At 51.7% G+C, this 24,448-nt stretch overlaps 1 protein-coding gene across 6 annotated transcripts in view; it reads left to right on the forward strand.

The window, feature by feature from the left end:
• Positions 1 to 24,448, forward strand: part of Ldb3 (LIM domain binding 3) — a 61,632-nt gene that overhangs the window by 4,337 nt on the left and 32,847 nt on the right. For 2 of the 6 annotated variants that reach the window (XM_047552031.1, XM_047552033.1), the window contains exons 3-8: positions 4,867 to 5,018; positions 5,512 to 5,587; positions 10,745 to 10,767; positions 11,883 to 12,086; positions 16,483 to 16,652; positions 17,151 to 17,187. In XM_047552031.1, the coding sequence (XP_047407987.1) occupies positions 4,867 to 5,018; positions 5,512 to 5,587; positions 10,745 to 10,767; positions 11,883 to 12,086; positions 16,483 to 16,652; positions 17,151 to 17,187 (662 nt within the window). Of the gene's footprint in view, positions 1 to 4,866; positions 5,019 to 5,511; positions 5,588 to 6,786; positions 7,155 to 10,744; positions 10,768 to 11,882; positions 12,087 to 16,482; positions 16,653 to 17,150; positions 17,188 to 23,668; positions 24,427 to 24,448 lie in introns of those variants that run through there. The other 4 variants (XM_047552030.1, XM_047552032.1, XM_047552035.1 and 1 more) reach the window with 3 other exon arrangements.

The following is a 24,448-nucleotide window of genomic DNA, read 5'->3' on the forward strand; positions in this document are numbered from 1 at the left end:
CCCTGAGAGCCAAGTGCACAGGAGAGCATTTTACTGGCTATACCCAGGACAGAGACAGAACTGTAGGCCTGGACAAGAAGAGAGGAGAAGGACAGTGGCTGGGCTTTGAGAGGCAGGGGAGGGCGTGGTCAGCTAGAGAGGCAGTGACAACCCCACCCACCCGAGGCTTTGAACATAGGTAGGTTGTCAGTTAGGTGTGACTGGATGGGAGCCAAAGCTGAACGACTGAGTGTGAGAGGGGTTAAGTCTCTCCTCTGGAAGTCTGAAGGTGACAAAGGGAGAGAAAGGAGACAGGAGTTGATTAGAACACACAAAGGCAGGGCATAGACGAAACTTATTAATTGGCGGAGGTGAGAATGGGGAGTCGGGGGTGTGGGGAGACAGAAGTTTCAGTGAGAGGATGAGGGCTGGGGCACAGCCCCAGGGGAGGCCAGATGGGAAGAGAGCAAGCAGGGCACAGTGGTAATTTAATCGTGTTAAAATGCACTCAGGGCTTCAGGGGAAATCCCTGGATGGGTTGGGAGGAGGAGCTATGGAAGTTGTACTCTTCTAAGGCATCACTACCTGCCTCCGACCCCACCCTGCCACACCTGGCAAATCCAGAAGAGGAGCAAGGCAGGAGCCTGCCTACTTCTGAGTACTAAGAGTGATGGCTGGAAACTTTGGCAGAGTCCAGCTGCCAGCAGGGAGGCTGCCAGCTGTTGTCCCTGTTGCCAGGGTGCTGGGGGATTAGGAAGCCACAGCCTGGGTGCGCTGGAGTCCCCACTGGCACCTTGTTTCCTTGGGACCTTGGACAGAATTCCCCTGACCCAGGCCCCTGCAAAGACAGCAGTTGGCTCAGTACTGGTCACTTGGGGCTGACCTCTTGCCTCCTACCCTCTGCCAGCTCTGGATCTTGTTTCCTGTGGAGCCTGGGGATAAGGCCCGCCAACTTCAGCCCTTCTGGCGCCTCCCCGGGGAAGGGACAGGGTCAGCACTCACACTACTTTGGTTTGGAGCTTCTCTGGAACTTTCTCAGCTCTGCGCCATCCTATATAATTCCCTGTTTAATAATGTAGTCCTTACAGTCATCCTGAGGGTGTCACGCTCTCTCGATAGGACACTTGAGGGCAGCTCATTCCAAAGTCCTTGCTCTTTCCTTTGCAACCTCCCTTGTAGGTACACCCAGATGGCCCTGGTACCAGCTATCCCTGTGCTACCCTCTGGAGGGCCCTAAGACCACAGCCCAGCAAGGTAGAACAGCTTCTGTGAGCCAGGTTGCTGAACTTGGCCTCCAAATATCCAAATACCCAGAGCTTGTCCTCAGTGCCCACTCCCTGGGGTCTCTCTGGAATCTGCTCAGGATTGGGGGTCCCTGTTGAAAGGTATTTGTCGACTGAAGGAAGCTGAAAAACAAAGTGGGAATAAAACACTCATTCCAAAGAGGAATTTAAATGCCCAAAATGGGATAGAAAGATTTTTAAAGGAAAAAAAAAAAAAAAAAAAAAAAAAAACAAGAGGAATCCCCTCCAAGAATTTGGGAACTTTGAATCTTTTTTGAGATAAAGACAATCGAGAAAAAAGGCTAGAGAGTCAGATAAGAGGCCCATAGACACATCACACTTGGACTATACTTTTCATGAGCCCAAGGCTATGGCTCTGCACAAGGGTCCGAGGATGCTATTTCTCTTCCCCAGCCAGGGCAGCCTGCTCCTGTGATTAGGGTAAAGGATCTGATGGCCCCTGGTTGCCTTTGGGTTCCTGCCTCCATCCTGCCTTTTCTAAGGGCAGCTGGGCAGTACAGAAGAGGACCTCCCTATAAGAGGATATCTGCACCCCACCCAACCCTGAGGGACATTTGACTCTGAGCCAAAGCCTAGGCCAGCTGTGCCCTGATGAACAGACACAGGTGCAGGAAGAGAGGGGCAGACCGGAGCCAGCTCGCAGCTCCCCGCCAGGGTGTTTGGCTACTGACCAGGCTCCAGGGAGACTGAGTTCTCCTCAGGAACAAGGATCACCCCAGCTCACACCTGAGGATGAGGAGAAGCCAGGTGGGACCAGGCAAAGGAAAGGATTGGCATGAGCTGGCCTATGCCTGAGGGAGAAAGATGTCACCAAGGCCACTCTGAAAGAAGGACATTCTGGCTAGCCCGCAGCTGACCCTAGCTGATAGGGCCCAGCCTCCTTTGGATGTCATTCTGGTACCCTTGCTCACACTCTTATGATCTTCTGGATGCTCCCATTCTGCCTGGCAGTGTCCCCCCTGTGGTTACAGGTCCTGTCCTTTTGTGTGGGATTTGCAGCTGCTATTCCCCCTCCCCCAGCTTTCTGCTGCTGGGGACAACTCCTGCTCTGTAGATGGTAAGAAGTGTCTGGGTGTATCATCCTATAGAGTTGTCCTGCTGTGGAGGGGACATGCTGGGAATTACCTACTATGGGTAGGTAATAAGCAATAGGTAGCAAGGATGGGGACAAGCATGGCAGGTGTCTTCCTGCTCGGTAGTGACCTGCCATCAGGGAGCCTTGTGAGCAGTCCACAAGGACAGCACAGGCATTGCAAAACTCACCTTGAATGAAAGCACAGTAGTCTCTGCAACTTCCTTGAAATGCCTCTGAAATAAGGATTGGAGGATGGGTAACAGGATAGACATGTGGTAAAGTAGGATGAATGAAATATTATCCCAGAACCATGGTGGTGGGTATTCGGGTGCTCAGAATTTTTTCAACTTTTTCCATGTTGGAAAAGGTCTATAACAAATTGTTGGGTCTAGCATAGCCCTGCACAGGAAGCCAGAAGGGCAAGTGGATTTTCAGCCTGGCAAGATGAAACAGTTCTGCTTATCCTCATAAGTCTAGGAAAATATTTTGTTTTCATTCATTACTGCTGTTTTTACGGTTTGTTTAACTGCTGCTCTCAAGGCAGCAACCCACTCCTGTCATTAGAAGGGGCTCCCTGTGGCAACAAATTCAGGGAGAAGAGTGTATTTGGAAAAAACCCAAGTAGTTCTATAGGGCATCTATAGGGCTCTATAGTCTGTAGAGTGAGCTGGGCTTTGCAAACCAGACATGGCTTTCTGGCAATCTAGGGATTTGTTTCTCTATTGTCCTTTCTTCACTTGCAGATTCAAGGGTTGAAGGAGGAGTATTCTGCATATAATATGACCAGTATTTAAGAAGACACACAGGGCTGCAAGGGCGGGTCAACTGCGGTTGGCCAAGGAGTGTCTTACTGTTTTTGCTGTCGTCACTTGCATCCTGTAGTCAGTGTTTCTGGGATCAATGATGTGGTTACACAAAAGTCATTCTGTTTCTGGGTGCACCCTGTAGAGCCCATCTGGGAGTGGCCGAGAGATGGCTGACTGCAGGGCACTATAATTTGAATGAGATTCCCTGTGAGAGGCCTGGCAAGAGGCCTCCATCATGTCTGTAAGACCAGGACCTAGCTGGAGGCCCATCCAGGCTTGGCACATGGGACACAGAACTGTCCCCAGGTCCTCTCTAGGCTCCTTCTAGGATGATCCACAGTCCTTGGCCAGAATCTGATTTTGCCAGCATTAGGAGCTGGCCTTGTCCTTGAATTATAGCCAAGAAGGTGACTGGGATGTGCCCAGAGAAGCCAAGAGTACTAGCTGGTGGGTGTGTACAGGAGGCAAAGCCAAGGGACACCCTTTAGCCATCGCCAGAGTGGGGGTGGGCAGGCAGAGCCTCCTATTTCCTGTGATGTCACTGGAGATAGGGTCTACCTGGTATTCCACAGATGTCATAAGTAGGGGCCTCTAGCATGATGTCATGGGGTCAAGTGCTAAAATCATTCTATGTGATATCAGCAGGCTCTGGGCATTCCATGGGATATCTCAGTAGGTGGAGCTAAAGTCTCCATGACTTCCCATAAATTATCTTTGGGATGGGGTTGTCACTAAGGACAGTTCATCATGCCATTTTAAGTGATGTCACCAGGTATCACTGTGGGTGAGGCCTTCATGGCATGCAAAATTTAGCATTGGGTATTATGTCTTTGAGAGCACATTCTGAGCCACCCTGGCATACCAAGTAATGTCCCACGGGGCTTGGCCTTCCTGACATCCCATGGGGTGTTCCTGGGGTAGGGTATCAATAGCATTCTCTGTGGTTACACTAGAGATGGGACCTCTAGACTCTGCCCCATTTCCCAGGTGACCTTGCTCACCTAGGCAGGACAAATGGCTTCCTCAGCCCTCTACACACCTGCCAAGGTAGCATAAAGCCCCTGGCATTAGGATACTTTTCAGTAGGTACATTTATCCTGCCCACTGACCTGGCAGCGTCTCTGGGATGGGGAGTGCTGAGTCTCAACTCCTGGGTCTCCCTTCCCACCTGGGACCTGGAAAGTGCTGGGTTTTCATGGTGTACGGGTAATAGTAGGCTAACTAGTGTAACAAATGACCCCCAAATCTCAATAGCTACGCACAGTGAAAGTTTTTTCTGCATTCACACAATGTGTGATGGGGTGCTCCTTAATCATCTCTCCTCCAGCCAGGGGCTCCAGGATCCAGGGCCCTTCCAGTTAACAGACTGGTTGTGCTCCTCTCCATCCTTTGCACTTAGCCAACTGTGTGCAGGATCACAAGATCTGGAAGGGCAGATCTGGAAGTGGCATGTATTACTTACACCCTCATTCCACTGACCGGAGTTAGTTTCACTGCTATAATTAGATAAAAAGCACTAGGAAATATGGTAGCCATGTGCCAGGAAGAGGAACTAGGCTTGGTGATCAGTTGGTATGAACATAGTGAATGAAAGACAACGTGATGGGTCTCTACTGGATGGTCCATATGACTCTTCCTTAAGGACTGGCCCATCCTTAGGACCAGCCTCCTTATGCTCATCCCTCTTCTGCTGTCCAATCAGATCACACCAGGTAGCAAGGCGGCCCAGTCCCAACTCAGCCAGGGTGACCTTGTGGTGGCCATTGACGGCGTCAACACAGACACTATGACCCACCTAGAGGCCCAGAACAAGATCAAGTCTGCCACTTACAATCTGAGCCTCACCCTGCAGAAGTAAGTGGAGTCTCTTCAGAGCATGGGCAGACGTTTGGGTGTGGGAATGGGGTAAGGGCAAAAGAGGGGTTGTCCCTAACAATTGCATGGTCCCAGCCCTGTGTCATGAAACTGTGCAGGAAGGACTAGGTCCAAGTAACTGTCAAGATGTTACTGCCTCACTTTAAACATGAGGCTCAGAGATTGTGGCAACAGTGCTGCCAATATGGAACCTAGAAGCCAGGATCTTCCCTGCTTCTTTGTCCAGGCAGCCTCCCAAGGACATAGCAGAGGCCCATGGTGCTGATCAAAGTGCCCAAGGTCCACAACTTCTGTATTCTGATCAGGTCCAGAACCTTCCTGGGAAGACCCAGCCATGGGTGGACAGTGAACCTCAGGCCCTCTAACCTGGCTGTCTAGCTCTTTCTCGGTGTTCCTTGCAGCCCTGCCCAGGCAGGAGCTTTTGACCCCAGGGGCAACTGTCCTCACTTGGTCCCATTTCTGTTTTCTCCAGGTCAAAGCGTCCTGTTGCTGTCTCCACAACAGCACCACCCATCCAGTCCCCTCTGCCAGTTATCCCTCACCAGAAGGTAGGTGCTGGTCACAGTGAGGTCCACTTTCAACTCTGGTTCCTGCCTGCCCCTGCCCTGCTATTGCTGACTCTTAAGAGAGGCATTCAAGCCCCCCATGAAGAACTGAGATATGGGGTACCACCTGGGGGCTAGCCACCATCCCAGGTCCCATGACTGTGCTGATAGGAATCTAGCTTGGGCAACAGTGTTCTAGAAGAGAGGTGGTCCTCCTGGCCAGGCAGGAACAAGACAGTCAAGAACACTAAGGCTAGGGTAACCATGTCAATCAGCCCAGGAGGCACTCCCAGGCATAAAGGAGCCTACTGGCTCTTAGGGCTTCTTCTCCACACAGCTCTCTTCCTCCAGTTCTTACTTGCCTACCTGCCTGTTGGAAAAATTGGTTGTGGCCTTAGAGGCAGGCATATCAGGTGATGGGGGATGGAAGAACCCTGACCCCAGACCTTACCACTATGCTCAGGCCCTTTCCAAAACTCCCTCTAAGCAGTTCAGCCCTGTGGGTCCAAGGGGCCTGACCGAAAGCTAGGGAGACCCACCCCACAGTTCCTGCGTCTTGCTCCACTGGAGCAGACTGGGCAGTGGTAGAAGTGGGCAGGAAAGACAGAGGAAAAGAGGCATACAGGGGTTGAGAAGGATCACAGACTGGGCAAGTGGGAAAGAGCTGTTTGGGAGAAGTTGCAGAGGTGGACTTAAAAGAGCAAATAGCCCATTTACTTCCTTAGCTGCCCTTTTGGTACCCCCACCTGGCCTGCCCTGAGGATCCCTTCTTCCTAGTCATGAGGGGGACAGGGTAGTTCTCAGTGTGAGGTAAGTATACCAGGAGGCTGGGCTATGCCCACAATTCCCATCTCAGGAGAAGAGGGAACAGACATGGGATGGAGGGGATCCCTCCTCTGGGCCCCATACCACTTCCTTGGGCCCTAGGGACAGGCTTGGCTTTCTGCACAGGGCTTTGCATTCTGTCCAGGTGGGTGCCAGTCTAGGCCAGGAGTTGTGGGCCTCCCCTACTCCTCTAGACAAAACCCTTCTATGCCAGTGCCCCATCCGGGTGCTCCAGGCAGCAAGCTGCAGGTGGCAGGTGGCAGGCAGCAGGGTGCTCGCACTAACCCATACATTTCAAGTCTATGCAGAAGCACTGCACATGCGTGGCCTCTAACCACTCTCTTCTCTCTCCCCTGCATGGTGCTGCCCTGTGTCAGGACCCTGCTCTGGACACGAACGGCAGCCTGGCAGTACCAAGCCCCAACCCCGAGGCGAGGGCCAACTTGGGCACCCCAGGCACCCTGGAGCTCAGGGGCACTTTTAGCTCCTCCTTCTCTCAGACCTCCATCTGCTCTTCTCACACGGAGGCCTCGGACCTCGGCCCTCCACGGGACAGCCCAGGGGCCAAGGCCATCCCCGAGGGGACCCAGGACCCACTCAGCCTGAAAGTCCTGCCAGGCCCGAGCCAGCCAAGGCAGTATAACAACCCCATTGGCCTGTACTCAGCAGAGACCCTGAGGGAGATGGCTCAGATGTATCAGATGAGCCTCCGAGGGAAGGCCTCAGGTGCTGGACTCCTAGGAGGGTAGGTAATGAACACACAGCTCTCCACTGGTGGTCTGGGGCCACCTTGGGTCACCTGGGTCCTCGGTGCTCAGCAGAGGCCTGACCAGGTGGTTGGTTCAATCCAGCCACCCTAAGCCCATGAGGCAGCACAGGAGAGCAATGCAAGCAAAGACCCTATTGATGTCTGCTGTGAGCTGGGTACATCCATTCTTTATACAGCTACCCTGGAGAGACAGGTCAGCTTTTTTCAGAAGAAACTGAGGCTCAGAGAAGGTTAAGTTGAGGTTCAGTTGTCTTGCTACTAAGTGACCAAGTCAGGCCTGCATACATGAGACTTCAACTTCCCAATTTTCACAGCAGGACACACCCCTCCCTCACAGGACTGGACAGCCTGCTGCCTTCAGGAGCCACACACACTCCAGGAACCCTGAGGCAGGAACAAGGAAGAGTTGGAGCGGGGAGGGCCAGTTCTCTAGGGCTGGGAGTCTTCTGGGAAGGCTGCCTGGGGGAGCGAGCACAGGAGCTGACTGTGGAGGGACTGGGCAATGGTGTAAAGGGGGATTGCAGGGACCCCCATCAGAGCACGCAGCAAAGAAGCCCAATCCCAAGGAGAAAGGGGCTGGCCCCCTTGGTCTAGCTGGTGAGACTTCTGAGCACAGGAGTTAGAGGCACGTGGAGCTGGGTCTCTGTGAAGGGGGCTGAAGGAAGGGAGCCCTTGCAGCATGTCCCAGCATCCAGGTCCCTCACACTGTTGTTTCACTGTAGCTTCCACCTCCACCCTATGCAATCCCTGTGGTTATCTGTGGATGCAACAGGTAGGGCAGGCTGTGAAGGCAAGGTAGTCTGTAGGGGTTCCGTGGGAGGAATCACCATCCACGTCTTGGGGTTTTGGGGAAGGCAAAGGGGACAAGTGTAAAGCACTGAGTTCTGTCCTGTTACACACTTAGCACACGGTGCCCATTGCCTGGAGTTACATGGTTGCTACCCAGAAGAGTTAAAACAGGGACCTGGTCAGTCTAACCCCAGCTTTGCCCTTCATGTTGCCCTTGCTGGGCGCCATCAGCTCAGTGTTCCCCTGGACCTCCCAGCTTCCCAGCTCTTTCTAGACCCTGAGCGAATCTGGCTTCTGGCATGCCATGGCTTCCCTAAGTCAAAGTGGCAGAGCCACGTGCACTGGGGCCTCTCCCCCACCCCCAGTGGCTTCCCTAGTAAAAGGGGCTTTTGCCAGAAAACTCTGGAAATGGCAGAACAGAGATGGTCACCTTGTCCTGCCTTTGATGGACTGGTAGGTCTTCCTGATCCTTTCTGGGACTTGTCCCAGGTAGGAAGGTTGGACTCTGGTAGACTGGAATGCCTGGGAAGTTCACCTGCTGTGGTGATAATGTCTCCCCTTGACTGAGCTCTGACTCTGGGCTGGAGGCTGGCTTAATCTCTCAGTAACTTCAGAGGTGGACATTGTTTCCCCTCATCTTACAGCTATGAAAACAGAGGCTCAGAGAGAGTGAATAGTTTGCCCAAGATCACACAGCTAGTAAGAGGCACACAGACTGGCAACTGGATCTGCCTGACTCCATCCTGCTTTGAGATAGGTTATCTACTGCCCTGAAAGTTGGAGGCCAGATCCAACCCCTACTACTTTTGACTCCCCAGGTGCCATCCTGTTGGACAAGGGCTGCCCAGAAACTGGCAAAAGTATAAATTATTACTTGATAACCAGAGAGGCAGGATTCAACATGTTTCTCCAAGGGAAGATGAGTCAGGGGAGAGAGGGAGGTTGGTGCTTCATTTAGAGTAAAAACTAATGCTGCTGTTTCAGGAATGAGAGCAGGAAGGGCTGCAGCCTCTGCCAGGCCGAGGCCACCACCTTTGATGAGTGCCTACCTGCTTGCAAGCAAAAGGGTTAGTTAATGCTCATCTCAGTGTCCCTCCATTGCACACTTAGCCGGGCTAAGGGTTTTAGACAGGATCCTGTTCACTTGGAATAGCCCCTCTGTGCAATGGGCACCAACATCTCCATCTTATGAATGAGAAAACAGAGGCCGAGAGGCATGGGTAACTTGCCTGGAGTCACAGTGCCAAGAGGTAGGTCAGGATTCAATCTCTGATCTGTCTGGCTCCAAAAGGAAGCCCCTCACCTGACTCTCTCCTCTGGGCAGCTTGTATCTCTTTGGAGGGGTAAGAGGAATGGATGCAACACAAGGATAGACAGACCTGAGCATCCCTGCGACCTGCCTCTCATCTTGTCTGGGGCTGACACTGAGGGGCAGTGTTCCTCAAGCCACTCAGTGCCACACACCTTAGGCAGGTGTTGCATCTTGGCTCATCCATCCCAAGACCTGGGCACTGGCTCCTCACCATGTCTACTGTAGGCATCCCAGTCTGGGGCCCTCAGGAGGGGGAGGAATCAATGTCATAGTAGGTGCTGATTGACATCCCGCCAGGCCAACACTGCCCTCTGCAAGGGACACTGGGCTGGTTAGGGCAAGGGCTGACCCTGCAGCTGTCAGCACTGGCCAAACATGGAGAAGGAATGGAAGTTCCATGCTGGCCCTTTCCTAATATAGATCTACTTGTGGTTATTTTGAACCTGGGAGGACGGAGGGAATTTTATCAGCTCTGAGACAGGGTGGGTCTGGAGCTGAACAGAGCCACCACGAAGTTCCCTGGGGCGGGGTCCTGGCTGTAAGGTGACCAGGGCCAGGCCAGCTGGAGCCAAATTATCTCCAGTCAGAGTTCAACAGTGGACAGATCAGGCAGGTGGTAGCATTTGGAGACAGAGTCCACTGCCCTCCACTCTTTATATCAGGTTTCAGACAGGGCTACTGGCCACAGGACTGCCACTTCAGGAAATTTGTATGTAAAGAATCATGATATAGACAGTGCTCCTCCAAAAAGATCAGGCTTTAGGAAGCTGGTTCTCTGATCAGAGTGAGAGCAGGGTCCCTCTGTGGTGTCCAAGCCGGGCTACCCCAGCTGGGGCCTTTTCTGCAGCAAGCTTTGGACTCACACTCCTCCTGGGCCCCCTCTCTCCTGCCTCATTGCTGTGACATGTCCCTCCTCTGGGAAGAAGAAAATGTTCCAAGGGCCATATGTATCCCCCTCAACCCTACACAAAGCCTCCAATGCAATTCCTGCTCAGAGTGGAACCCGTGAGTTGCCCCCAGGAAACAGGGCTAAGTCCAGAGACACTGTCTAGCCAGAAGGTGGGTGGGGATTTGGCTCTTCTTCATGCAACCATATTGGTCCTTCCTCTATCCCCAGCTTACTCTTAGGGACCTACAACCAGGCTGTGTGTGGGGGATTCATGTACATGCTATGCGTGCCCATGATATGGACAAGAAAACTCTTCTCCTGGCAAAGCTGAGGGCACTGGGAACCCACTGTGGAGGGAACACTGCCGTGTTGACATCTCCAATCCAAACCGAGGGTCCTGGAGGCCGTGGTCCCTGATTCTGAGTGCTTTCTCCTTTTCATTCCTTACTCTCTTCACACAGTGCGGTTTGGGCCATCCACCACGGCCAATTCTCAGATGGTCCTAGTGTTCTAGCTCCCCCTGCAGGAGCCTTATTCTGATTGCGCTGTCTTCTTTGCCCTTTCTCTCCTCCCCAGGTGGTAGCCAACTCTCCAGCAAAGTTAGTACCAAGGAAAGCATGTGTGTGCACTTGTGTGCCATCTCAGCATGGGTCTGCGTGTCTGTCGGGTGTGGATAGCGTGTGCCTATCCGCATGCGTACGCGTGTGCATGTGTGAGTAGGGGTGCTTTTGTGCCCTGGGTGGCACAAAAGCCTGCATGGGTGTGAAGCTGGAGTATGGAGTGAAGGCGTTGCAAGGGGGAGGGGCTCTCCATCTGATGGTTCCAATTCCGTTCCCAATTTCCTGCTCCAACTGCTTAAGCCCTGCAAGCTGGCTCTGGTAGGTGGGTGGGTAGGATGTTGCACTGTCTCCAGGGTCTGTGTGAGCCTGAAGATCTCTGTTCTGGTGGGACTCCTGAAAAGGACTACATCTGATCTTGTCTTTGCCTGTGGATGGACTGGTGGAGGCGCCTATCTGCTGGAGGGAAGAACCCCAGATAGGTAGAAGTTGATGAGCCACACAGAGACCCGGACTGGAGGGTCCTCAGCAGCCTGAGCCCTGCTCCAAGGCAGACACAAATGGATGGAAGCATCTGGAAGAACACAGTCTCAGGCCACAGAAGGGTTGCCAACAGAAGGAATCCCTTCTAGGCGAAACTTTGCTCAGATTCCCTGTGGGGACCCGGTGTGACTGCTTTTTGCCTTTGGGACGCTCTGGACTCAGCTTGCTCTACTGCTGCCTCTCTCATGTGACCTAGCTCCTGCCCCCTCTTCTGAACCCAATTCCTCTAAACCTTTTTTTTTTTAATCTTTGCTTCTCTGGCTGTGTGTGGTGGGAGATCTCTCCATGCCTAGATCCCCCTGCTGACTCTGGGGCGTAGTTCAGACTGAGCCACAGCCTGCTAGAGATCTGGGGGAGCTGAGATGGACAAGAAAAACCTTCTGCACAAGGTTTTGGGAGGTGCTGAGGATTTTCCTGACCAGACTCTGCCAGCCCACAGTGGGGGGTCTCAGGTAGCCTGCTTGGGGTCAGGCCTGGGCCTTGGGAGATCTCTCTCAACACTCACCACCACCAGGCCTGGCCTTGACTTCCAGTGTAACCTCCACCTGTTGCCTTTTTCTCCTTCCCCTTCCTTCCTGCACTCCCACCCTGTTCCTCACGTGCCTCTCCCCCAGCGCCGACTACCAGGAACGCTTCAACCCCAGTGCTCTGAAGGACTCAGCCCTGTCCACTCACAAGCCCATTGAGGTGAAGGGGCTGGGCGGCAAGGCCACCATCATCCATGCACAGTACAACACGCCCATCAGCATGTACTCCCAGGATGCCATCATGGACGCCATTGCTGGGCAGGCTCAAGCCCAGGGCAGTGACTTCAGTGGGTAAGAGCCTTCCCCACTCTGTTTGCCTGCAGAAGCCATCAGGCACCATCAGGACCAGCTTTCACACATCACCTTGGTTCTTCTGGGGCACAGGCCCTTGAAAGGAAGCCTTTGCCAGGTCCTTCCAGAACATGGTTATGGTCTCTTTTCAGAACCTCTCTCTCCTGGTCAACTTTAGGAGAAGGGTGGAGAAATGCAGGATGTGGTGATTCCTTTGCATTTTCCAGGCTCCATGAGGAGGTTGGTTTAGACTTCTACAAATTTCTCAAAGCAGCACTCAAGACCCCCAGGCCTCCCAGGACTAAACCATTCTTGGGGAAGAGGGTGAGGTTGCTTTATTCTTCCAGTCATGAGAGTCAATTCAAATACAGGATGGGCTTCTTATTGGGAAGTGGCTTCCAAGCAACCATTCAAGGTGTTGTTGATAGTAGATCCCACTGATGGTCACCTTTCTCCTCTTTGACTTGGGGCAGTAGAATTTAAGACATTCTTCCTCTTAGCTGTGATTAGGGAACTTGAAGATGGACTAGGGAGAGAGCTGGCTGAAACACTTTTGTGTATAAAACTGCTCACAGTGCAAACATTAATAAAGTCTCTCTCGCGCTCTCTCTCCTCCCCCCCCTTTCTCTCTCTTTCATTTTCTGTCCCTGAGTATCTGAGTATCTTTCTTCTTATCCTCCTCTGCTATATCTTTTCATCTGCCAGTGTGTCTCTTTCTTTCTGCCTCTTTCCCCCTGTTTCTGTCTCTCATTTGTTTCTTACACACAAACCCACACACTTCCTTATTATTATCTACTTGGGAATGCCAAAGTGTTGACTTAGAGCACTGGCTGATTATGTCTTTAGGTAACATTTTATCCCTAGATCAGGGGTCCTGAGCAATTAAAGGCAAAAAGTCTTGAGATGATTGTTAAACATTCTTCCAAAGAAAGGAACCCAGATGCTATAAGAGAGGTTAAAAATTTCCAGAGAGCTCTTACGGGGCTAGGCCTTTCCAGAGCCCAGTCCTTGTTGTGCATGTAGTTTATAAGGGGTAGATCAGGACACCAGGGGATGAATGATAAGGTGTGGGGAATTCTGAATAATAAGGTCTGGTTCTTGCTTCTTGGGTAGCCTGGTGCTCTCTTGCAAACGCAGTAGTTACTTTCCACCACCAGAGGGCGGATGTTGCCTGCTCTGCAGCCACAGATCTCAAACCCACTAGACTCAGAGCTGACTCTGCAGAACTGGTGTTGATTTATTTTAATCCATCATTCAAAGCAGAAAATATGAGCCTGCAAGTTTAAAAACACAACCATTAGCTCATGCATACCCAGAAAAACCAGGCTGCCTGAATAAGTCCAAGAGCCACCAGGGATTTCCTGTTAACATTTGTTTGCCACATGGTGTGCTCTTTTAAAGTGGTTTCAGTCACCAAAGACAAGTTTGATGGAAAATAGTGAAAGAAATGCTCTTCACTAACTTTATATTTTCTGCACCTTGGGAAGAATGCTATCTTTTGGTTTCACAATGAGGGTATCCATGTTTTTTGGAATACAATGCACTGTTGATTAATCTAGGCTTCTCTAAGGATCTACTCCATCTCCTGTCCCCTTTGCTCCCCTCCCTCTCCTTTTCCTTGCGTGCTGGGAAAGGATCATCCTCTCCCCTTTCTTTTAACTCAGCCACACTGGGTTAAGGCTGTTGTGATACCAGTGGATAACCCCCTGGCCAGAGCGTACTCCCATTTTTGCTGTTAATTTCCATGGTTCCTTCCTCACTGACCATTTTATTTTTCTCTCTTTCTCCCTCCTTTACCCATCCCACTCCCCTAACTCATTTCTGATCCTAACCCCGCTCTCTGTGTGCGCTGCCCCTCTGCCATCCCATGATGGACGCACACTCACGGCTGGGTTTCCCTCTGCTTGGCAGGGCGTCGCCGCTGGCGTAAGTAGATCCCGCAGTGTTTGTCCCATCGTCCTGTCTGTCTGGTTGCGGGATGGTGTGTGGGTTTGGTGGGATGCGTCTGAGGACCAGTGGTCAGTCCATATGTTCTGTCCACGTTCTTCCTCACACCCACCTCGCAGCCAAACAACATCCCCTGCAGCCTATACCAGCAAATATTTGTTTTGGGGGGTTTGCCCCAAATAACATCAAAGTGGTTACTGAAATCCAAAATAATGACACTCATGCTGTGCCCACCCCCCAGCCTGTGGCTGCATCCCTTTGTTTTCCTGGTCATGCTTTGAAGAAGCTTTCCCCAGCCTTTTCTGTATGCACTTGTGACCACGTGTTCCCGGAGGTCTGAATCCATACTGGACCATTATTCAGGGACAGAAAATGGCAAAGAAGCCTCTTGAAGACCACTCCCCAGAACCCTAATGAGAGATAGATCTATTAGCGACAGGGATGCCAGGAGAGAGGTGAAAACTGAGTCAGATTTGGAAGCAGTGCACAGTGGAGTAAATGCCAAAGGTGACTTTGACCTTGTGGTGACTGGAATCTTTTCTGTGGCAAGAAGCACAAGTTGGGAGTGACTCAGGATCTCTGGACTGCAGGGCCTTGTTCCATCCTCCCTCTGTGTGTTTTTCCTGAGCCTCAGTGTTCTGAAAAGCACATTAGACTCCTAATCTCTGTTACAGTGGGGACAAGAAGAATCCTGAGTCTTTGCATAGTTTGGTGGGAAAGGAAGCCAGCAAGGTAGAGATCCAAGGGACTCGTTCCCAGCAGCATTCTTAAGACCCTGGAGCCAGGGAGGGCACAGGGGATCTCCTCCTGGACACATTACAGGGACACAACAGCAAATACCTTCTACCAAGGGACCTGGTTGTGCCTTCCTGTTATTCATCTCACTCAAAGACCTCAGGAACTCTTGGGATCCCTCCTATGCTGGGTGGAAATGGCTTCCCCCGGCATGGATGAGATCCTGCACACTCTTCTTCTTCTTAGGTAGCCACAGGCTCCTCCCTGGCTGGATCTTTGAGAAATTTCCTTCCCATCCAATCTCAACCTTAGGATGACAGCACTCGTAACTCCGCAGGCCAGGGCAGAGTCTTCAGGGAATGAATGACAGCTGCACCTACTCTTGATCACCTTTTTTCATCTCTGCTAGCCCACCCTGAGCAAGACTCAAGAGATCAGCCCTGAGAGAGTGGGCCAATTCTCCACTCAGCTCCTTGCAGGGAGGGTAGAAATCATAAGCACTAAGGAGATCCTCTCCCAGACAGCTGGCCCCCTGTAGGGCAGGCGGAGGCAGGAGGAGGGAGCTGGATAGGGTGAGTCTGGCCTGGTGTGTCCCCTTTTGGTAAAAGCATTGGTCTGTGTAGGCCCTGCTGGACAGATGTGGTCTTCCTGAGCTTTGGTGACTATGGAGGGCCTGCTAGAAAGGACACTGGGCTGGGAGCTGGGAGGCTAAAGTTCTAGTTCAATGGGGCCCCTACCTGCTACGATCTGGAGCTAGTAGTCTGACCTCTCTGGACCTCAGTTTTGGCCTCTATAAGAAGAAAGGACTGTCAGGTGCTCCTTGACCTCTGAGAAGATGGACTGGGCAGCATGAATCCTTTGGGCCCCTGACTGTGGGCAGTGGGCACTACAAAGCTTTGCATCATTACCTGCCCTATGGTGGGATACAGGCCAAGACATTCTGGACGTGAGAGGCTCTGGGATCCTTTCTGAGTCTAATCTAGGATGTGTTTACTCACCTGAGTTTTGAGCACCTACTCTAGGCGAGATCCCGGGAGTGTAAGGGAGGGTCACCAGTTCCCTCTGGAAAGGCTGGGCTGCCCTGGGGAAGAGGGCCCATGAGCCTTCCTGCAGCTCTACTCCCCATCTTCCTGGGGTCCCCAGCCATAAACCCTGCTGTCCTTTAGGACTATGCAGGCCTTGCTGCTTGGTGTTTCTCTACCTTCCAACTAGGCCTCCTAGTCATCTTCCAGGGCAGCCCAGCACTTGGCAGATCCCCATTGTATCTAAAGGTGTGAAAAGGGTGGAGGATGGACCCTGAAGAAACTTCTAATGCCCCAAAAGGTCTGTCCTAGCCCTGCCCCAAACTCCGGGCCTTCTCAGGGAGGTCAAAATTACTTCAAGAAGATCTCTTCTGCTTTTCCTTCCTCAAAAAGGATCCCGTCATGGGGGTGGGGGGCATCTTCTGCCTCTTGGGAGGGGCAGACAGGTGGGGTATGAGCCTCCTGACATCCCCCCGCCCATGGGCAAGAGAAGTCACTGCCTCACTGGGACCTGCATGAGCACCGAGGACCAGGCCACATCCATGTCTCAGGTTCTCAGACAGCAGTGGGTAAAGGTGTGGTGGCTACCAGTGGGCACCAAGGAGGGAGGGAGAGGACACGGGGGGGGGGGCACCAGGTTGTGGGGGCCCCGGTGCTCGCCCAGCCCCCCCACACTTCTCTCTGCACTGTAGGAGTCTGCCTGTGAAAGACCTTGCTGTGGACAGTGCCTCTCCGGTGTACCAGGCTGTGATTAAGAACCAGAACAAGCCAGAAGATGAGGCCGACGAGTGGGCCCGCCGTTCCTCCAACCTGCAGTCTCGCTCCTTCCGCATCCTGGCCCAGATGACAGGGACGGAATACAGTGAGTGAGGGATGGCAGGGGTGGGCAAAGAAGGATGATGCTGAGGGGCCACAAGGCTGCTGTGTCCTGCTCCACAATCTCAAGGTCCACAGAAGCCAAGGAGTCAGGCCACCTGCCCTTGAAGATAGCTGACACTGATGGACCATTGGCAGCTGGTGGAACTCCTTCTGGGCCCCTCTGGTGGGCTGTCCAATGATGGCCACTTTTTGTTCCAATCCCTAACTCCAACCGTGGGCAGCAAACTTGTCATTCAGCTTTCAGGGGACTTGATTGCCCAGGACTGGGATAAGAGAACCCTGGAGGCCAGACTCTATTGCTCCCTCCCAACTGCATCATGTCCTCTCAACTCCCTGGCCTGCTACACACTCTCCTTTCTACTGCTGACAAGCTGGAGGCAGGAAGTGTTCAGGGTCTGGCAGAATTCTGGGGACTCAGAACTCCATTGGCTTTTCCTCCTGTTCCCTGTGAGTCCCCTGACCAGCTCCTTTCTACCCACAGTGCAAGACCCTGATGAAGAAGCTCTGCGAAGGTCAAGGTAGGTGCCTGGACTCAGGCTCTGTGGCCTTGTCCTCTAACCCCATCCCTCCCCAAGCAGTCCCCAGGCCACATGACTCATGGAAGGAACCTCTCAAGTTCATGTATTTGGAAAGCCCAGCCTGCAAAGGGCTGCAGCAGATGGCTTGGGCAGCCATCCCAGGTCAGTGAGGTGCATGCCTGGAGCTGAGTCTCTATACCCCCAGGCCCAGGCTGCAGGAGTGAGGACTCTAGGCTCACCTGGCTCTGTCCATGGGCAGAAGCAGGGCTGCTTTGGCCTTCTCCGGGCTGTTGAGAATGAGGGCATCTCTCCCCGTGAGGGCAGTGGGCCAACGCCCTGCCCGTCCCCCTGAGTCTGAAGGCTGGGCACTGGGAGCAGGCACACAGAGGGCCGTGCTGGGCATGAACTCCTGATCCTTGGACTCACTTGTCCATACCTACGTTGAGGCACCAGATCTGTAAATTTCTCAAAGCACAGCAGCTGCACCAGGAAGGACAATCCCCCAGCATGAGGAGGGGTTTGTGCAGTGCTAGAGGTCTCAGGGCTGGTCTCCTCATCAGTGGCAGGTCTGAGGCCACAGCCACTCACCTACTGTCTGCAGCCTGTAGGTGTTATAGCCCTGGGCATGAGGGCATGCTGCCCTGGAACCCTCTGGAACCCATGAGGGACTTCAATGGTGAGACATGGGGCCCAGTGTGATCATATGATTGTATGTTCACTTCCAGCAGCAAATATGTGATCTGCATGCTCTTCCTGGGACAGTTTGTCTTGGACCAGCACATCCTGTATGGTCTCTCCATGAGGGGCTGGGGCTTAGAGCCACGTTCCCACCATGAGCCAAACATCTGTACTTGCTGAGCAACACTCAGTGACCACAGGACTTGCAGGGAGTAGGACTCTGGGACCAACTCAGATTTGATATGGATGTTATTGTTCCGCCTGTGTTTTTGCCAACTGCAGTGGCTCCCTCTTTTTGGCTGGGTCAGACATGCTAAGGATGGCATGCAGTCCCAGAAAGTCGTTAACTCTTTAGTGCCTGCAATGCATCTAAACAGTGCGAAGTGAGATGATCTTTGATTTAGCTCAAAAATTGAGAGCTAGCTTGGCTGAGCTTCCAACTCTCCCCTTCTCCTTTGTTCCGCTATTCCTTATGTGCTATTTCCCTATTCTTGTGTTTGTTCTACCCTCCTCCTTAAAGTCACCCACATAAATGCTTTGGGGAGCAATGCAGATTTTCTCCAAGATTTGATAGAGGGGTCCTTACATCACACACCCCACAGCAAACAGCTTCAATATCCCCAGGAAGTCAGCAGGTGGCCTTTATTTTCCCTCCCACAACATACAGAGCCCTGCCATCCTGGCTCCTGCCTCCTCGCTCTGGTCACTTTATGTTCCTCTTCCATTCAACATGCATGGTGGATCATGTCAAGCTTGTGCCTTATTCACAGTCATCTTTATAAAGGGGAAGGGTACTAGTGACGAGTGATTTCAGCAAGTTTTTGTCTTTTCAATTTTCTTCTGAAATATTTGCAGTCTATTGAAAATTATTGAGGCAGCATTAAGGGTAGATCTCAGGCCCAGTCTTGGGTTTCGCCTCCCTTTGTTTCAGAAGTATCTTGTTCTACCTTGTCTAGTCCTTTCTCCAGGGGCCTGGCCCCTAGCAGAAGGCAGCAGGTCTTAGAACTCTGCTACAGCTTTCCGAGGCTGCCCCACTCCCCACCAATCTCCCCCAACCCTAGGGTTTCCTCAGAGGCAAATCTGGAAAGAGGGACCAAGAAGAGGTTCCAACCCAATTCTTCCCTCAGCCTCAGGCAGCTTCTGCTAGCCAGCTCCTCGCCTGGGATCTCAGGCCTTGCAGTGGAGCCTCTAGGGCACCAGCAAGCCTCCTTCCCATGACTGGAGGGGCACAAGCCTCCCACTCCTGTCCCTTTTCCTGACTTTAACTTCTAAAGGATTGTCATGGGCAAAGCCTTCCATGTTAATGAATGGCAAGCAGCCCATGGACCGGGGCTGGTGTGGGGTGCAGTGGACACAGGAGCTCCATGCTGTTTGTGATTAAAACCCCAAGTTATGTCAATGCCCATGGGTCTTGGCTGGTGACCCAGCTTGCCCGAGGAATCATCTGAGCAGAAGAGAGCACTTGTCCCTTTCCTGGGTACAGATTGGTCAAGGATCTTGCTCCTCAAGGTGCCAGTCATACTTTTAGCCATTCCCACTCCTGAGTCGGAAGCTGCATCCCTAGGCCCTGCTGGCCCGTCTTATTGGCTGACGGCAGCCATCACTTCTCCTTCTCCTCCCAAATTACTCCCAGAGCAGATGCTAAGGGTATCTCCTGAAGGCTAAGTTTCCCCAGGGAGGCTTCGCTGCAAGCTGCTGTGAAGTATTTATTCCAGAAGCTGAGTTTGCCAAGCCTGTGCATGGTGGCCCCCTGTGCAGTCTTATAACACGCAAAGGTGCCACTGGTAGGAACACTGGTGTAAAATTGCATGGCAGGCAAACCCTGTAAACTCTCTCCTCACTCCCATGGCTGTTCCTGCTCCACCTCCACGGCCCACCCACCCTCAGAGTCCTAGAGAAGACCACAGTCCTGCCCCACCCCTCCTCTCCACCTGGGTCCTGGCTCCCAGTGGTATCTCTGGTATCTGGTGGAACATAGTTTCCCTTTGAGGCTCTAGTGTCCACCTGCTGGCCAGCTCAAGTTAGAGTCTAATCTCCAAGGACCCTATCTTCTTTACAGGTAAGGGAGGAAGCACCATGAACAACCCAGGCAACACAGACCCTATACTTTCAGAAAATACCCAGGCTGGCTTGAACCTTAGCCTTCTGCGTGCTTCCCCATGGAAGTTACTCCAGTAGGTGTAGATGACCCTGTGGTTCCACAGCTTCCATCTGAGGTAGCTGAGCACAAACAGAACTTTCATCTCCAAAGTGGAGCCCCTAATCTCAGAGACCACCACAATTTCCTTGTGACTTCAGGAAGACATCCTGACACCCTGTGACTCAGAAGGTCAGGTCCATGATGGGTAGTTGTGATGGTAGTTGGGGTGGTAGTAAGCCTGGCTCCGTCCTAGACAAAGCTTGAATCTGTGAGGCATCTGGATCCTGCTGCATGGTTGTAACCACTCTGGAGACCCTGTGTGTGACCCAGGCACCCTTGCCCACATCTTGTGGTTTAACTGCCTATGAGTGCAGTGTCTGGCTCGATGCTCATCAGGTACAGAACTCAAGAGTTCTCCAATATCCCAAGCAATATAGAACAACGAAGAGTTTAGTGACAAGTTCCTAGAGAAGTTGAAGGTGAGGGTCGCGTCACATGTTCCCCTAAAACAACATAAAAATCCCTCCAAGCCCCTTCTCCATCCCACAGTCACTGGGGTTCCTCCCATGCCACTCACCCCCTTCATGCAGAGTGTCAGCTTTCTGGCTCTTCCTCCTCCCTCCTGCACCCCCTTGGGTTCTTTGATGTCCTCTCTGCTTCCAGTCAGTCATTCATCTCTGTCCCAGCTCCAGTCACCAAGCTGCCGCGGCAGGTTCTCATAATGCTAGTACTGCATGGGGCCCTCCATCCAAGGGACCCTCATAAGGAAGCAGTAAAAACAAACAAACAAGTGAAGAAAACCTTTCCTGTATTTTGTGCATTTTTAGCTTCTAACACTCTGCCACCCACAAGTTTGAAAGTCACAACTGGAGAGATTAGGACACCCCCAAGTGTTACAGTCTGAGCAGTCCTGGTGGCTCTTTCTTTCTCTTGTTCTTCTCTTTTTCCCCTCTCCCAAGTACCTTTGTCTCCTTGCTCCTTTCTTCAGCTAGATGAGAATTTCTAAACAGCACCAAGCAAGGCAGGCTTACTTGACTCATAGATGCTCCAGGACTGTCCCTCTCCCTGTCATTGAACCTTGTCACTGATGGCAAACTGTCACCCAGTCTCAGCAGACCCGTCTAGAAGTGACAGTTTACAGGCAACTGGCTGCATCTGATTTTGTACCCCTATGTCCTGGGTAGTTTCGATAGCATGATCATTATTTATAGCACAGTCAACAGAGCTATATGATCCCTGCCACAGGGCCTTTGCTCATGCTATATTCACCTTTTCACCTTGATCTCAGAGAGGCAAGTATGAGGCAAGGGAAGAAGACATCCAGCATTTCATGGTTTTATTTCTGACTTTCTATAAGATGTTAGAGCATTCAGGTGGACATCTCTGGGCCTCAGTTTCCTCTTGGTATAAGGAAAGATTGGACTAGACCAGTGGTTTTCAAATATGTTAGCTGTGATCCCCTTTTGTCAAGCAGTTTTACACAAAGACCCAATAAACAGGACTGAAGGGGTCCAACAAAAATTTGTCACATCAAGCAGACGTGGGAAAATGGACATCCGTAAAAATGGGGATGCAGGGACACAGGAACCAGTAGCTGATGACTGTTCCTCTGCAGAAATATAAGACCAACACTGCCACATCTTCTAATCTTTAAGTGCCTGAAGTTGACATTCCTCATTCTTTATGTGATAGAAAAGCATTTTTTTTTTAAATTAAGCTTCTTAGTTTGAGAGAATTGCTGATTCACATGTAGGTTTAACAAATAACACAGCCATCCCAGGTACCCTTTATCCTGTTTCCTCCAGTGATCACATCTTGCAAAACTATACCAAAACATCAAGATAACAGTGACATTGCCACAGTCAGGACACAAAACATTATGTCACCATAAGGCCACTCCTTCGCAGAGCCATGCCCACCCATGCCCATTTCCTCTTAACCTCTGACAATCACTAATCTGCTATCCATTCTCCATTCCATCATTTTGTCATTGTCAGGAACATCATATAAATGAAATCATACAGGATGTGATCATTTTAGGGTAATTTTTCAAGCAGTATAATTCTCTGGGAATTTATCCAGACTGTTGAGTGTAGTAATACTGGTTTGAGCATCCCTAATTCAAAAATCCAAAATATGAAATGCTCCAAAATCTAAAAGTTTTGAGCAACCAACACGATTCCGAAAGTGGAAAATGGCCCATCTGACCTCAGGTCTTAGGCTGCAGTCAAAACACAGTTCCACGACTCTGGAGATTGAGGCAAGCTGGAGGCCTGTGTTGGCAACTTAGTGAGACCCTGTCTCAAAATAAAATTTTAAAAAGGGTTGGGGATGGAGCTCAGTGGTAGAGCACTCACCCGACCTTCAACCTTCAGACCATGTTAGAAGGAATATATGAAAGAACTGAATTTTTTTGTTCAGACTTGGGTCCCCAGGATATCTCGTGTCTAGGCAAATATTCCAAAATCCAAAATATATCTGAAATCTGAAACGATTCTGATCCAAAACCTTTTAGCTAATGGTTATTCAACCTGTAGTTCATTTGTTCCTGTTTATTTCTGAGTAGCATCCCATGGTATGGATAGCAATTAATTTTTAATTTTCTTTATTGATGTATGTTTTGCAGTGCTGGGGATGGAATTCGGAACCTTGCACATGCTAAGCAGGTGGTACCACTGAGTTACACCCCCAGCCATAGTTTTGTTTTGTTTTGTTTCAGTCGAGTTTCTGTACAGGGTGAACACTGTTTATGACTAGATGTGGCCCCTTGACCACAAGTTTGCACTCAGGTCTGGAGGATGTTAGAGACCTCTCCAGCCAGGAGGGTCTAGGATTCTGACATCTGTCATGCTGGTGTTTCCCTGGATTATTCTGTCCTATACTTCTACATTTCTGGCTGCCGCTTACCTGCTCCATACTGCAACCTCAGCTGAGCAGACTGTGGGTTGAGCCCCAGAGATCCACTGGTAGGAAGTAGCAGGAAGTCTGATCCTCTGTATCTGTGACAGTGGCCTTGTGAGTATGTGTGTGTGTGTGTGTGTGTGTGTGTGTGTGTGCGCGCACTCGCGTGCTAGGGTTGCTCTCAGGCCTGGGAGGGCAAGGGCACCAGATGATGTGGACAGCTGCTCTCTAGGGATTCTGAAGGTGAGGCAAGGCCCAGGCAGCATAGAGAGATGGCAAGTCTGCTCACCAGTCCTCAGCACAGAGGATAGGTGCCCCCCTTTTTGTGCCCAGCTAGGGGAAAGAGACCAAGGCCCACCTGCCTGTTTGGCTTAATCCCAAGAGCTCACGGCCAAAGCAGCCCTGCCCAGCCCTAACCACATGAACCAGGGAAACCCCCTCCCCGACTTTGCCCTGTAGCCAGGACCCTTCTAAACACCTCCCCCCCCCAACTCAAAAGAGGGACTTCAGTCCCTCTATCCTGTTACCAGGATTTTGGTATTTCCCCATTGGACCCAGGCCTGACCACCTAGAGAGTACCCCACAGATGGCAAAGCTTCTCTAAGCCAACTCCCTTCATCCCATCCCTCTGCCCCAGCTTCAGACAGGGGAATGGTGGACACATTCCCTAACCCCTCTCTTTCTTCCTCTCTTCTCTGTCTTTTCCTGTCTTCCTCCCTGTCTCTGTCTCTCTGTCTCTCTCTCTCTTTCTCTGTGCCACAGGGAAAGGTTTGAAACGGAACGTAACAGCCCACGTTTTGCCAAATTGCGCAACTGGCACCATGGCCTCTCGGCCCAAATCCTTAACGTTAAAAGCTAAAAGGCTGCCTGGAATGTCCTGACCCCTGACAGGCTGGACCCCCCTCCTCCCCTGCACAGATCTGGCATGTGAGCCCCACGGTGATGCTTGACGATGTGTAACCGTGCTGGGGGCACCTCTGGTAGCCAACCACAGCACTTCTGCTCTCTACCCACCCCAGAGTTGATGACTGGGGCCCAGTTCCACTCAGCTCTGCACCCACTCTCCATACCCAGGGCAGCCCTCACCACCCCCACATAGCCAGAGCTCTGCTCCCCCGCATAGGCCCTTAGCTATAGACCAGAGAGGACATGATGGGGTTTGTTGGCATAACACCCCAGATCAAGGAAAATGGATGTGCCATTCCTCATTTTCCCACACTCTCAATTCCTGGCCTCGTGCTGTCTCAAAACAAGCTGCCCGTAGATCAGGGTCCTGGGAAGAGGCCAGCTCCCTGTCCCTGCTGGCTGCTCTGCTGCCCACTGGAGCCCAGGGCAACCTGGACCAGGGCTCTTGACAGAGGATGTAGAGTTCCAAAATAGATGAAACAGAGACCCTTCTGGCTGTGGTGAGATCGGGGCGGGCACCTTCCTCCTGTACCGTGTGTGCTGGCTCCATAGTTCTTTCTCCTGTACATATAAGCATGCTTGTTCTGAAATAAAGAGGATTTGAAATTAACCAAACCAAGCCCCAGTCATGCTGTG

This window comes from Sciurus carolinensis, chromosome 5, assembly GCF_902686445.1.
Source record: "Sciurus carolinensis chromosome 5, mSciCar1.2, whole genome shotgun sequence".
Taxonomy (NCBI): domain Eukaryota; kingdom Metazoa; phylum Chordata; class Mammalia; order Rodentia; family Sciuridae; genus Sciurus; species Sciurus carolinensis.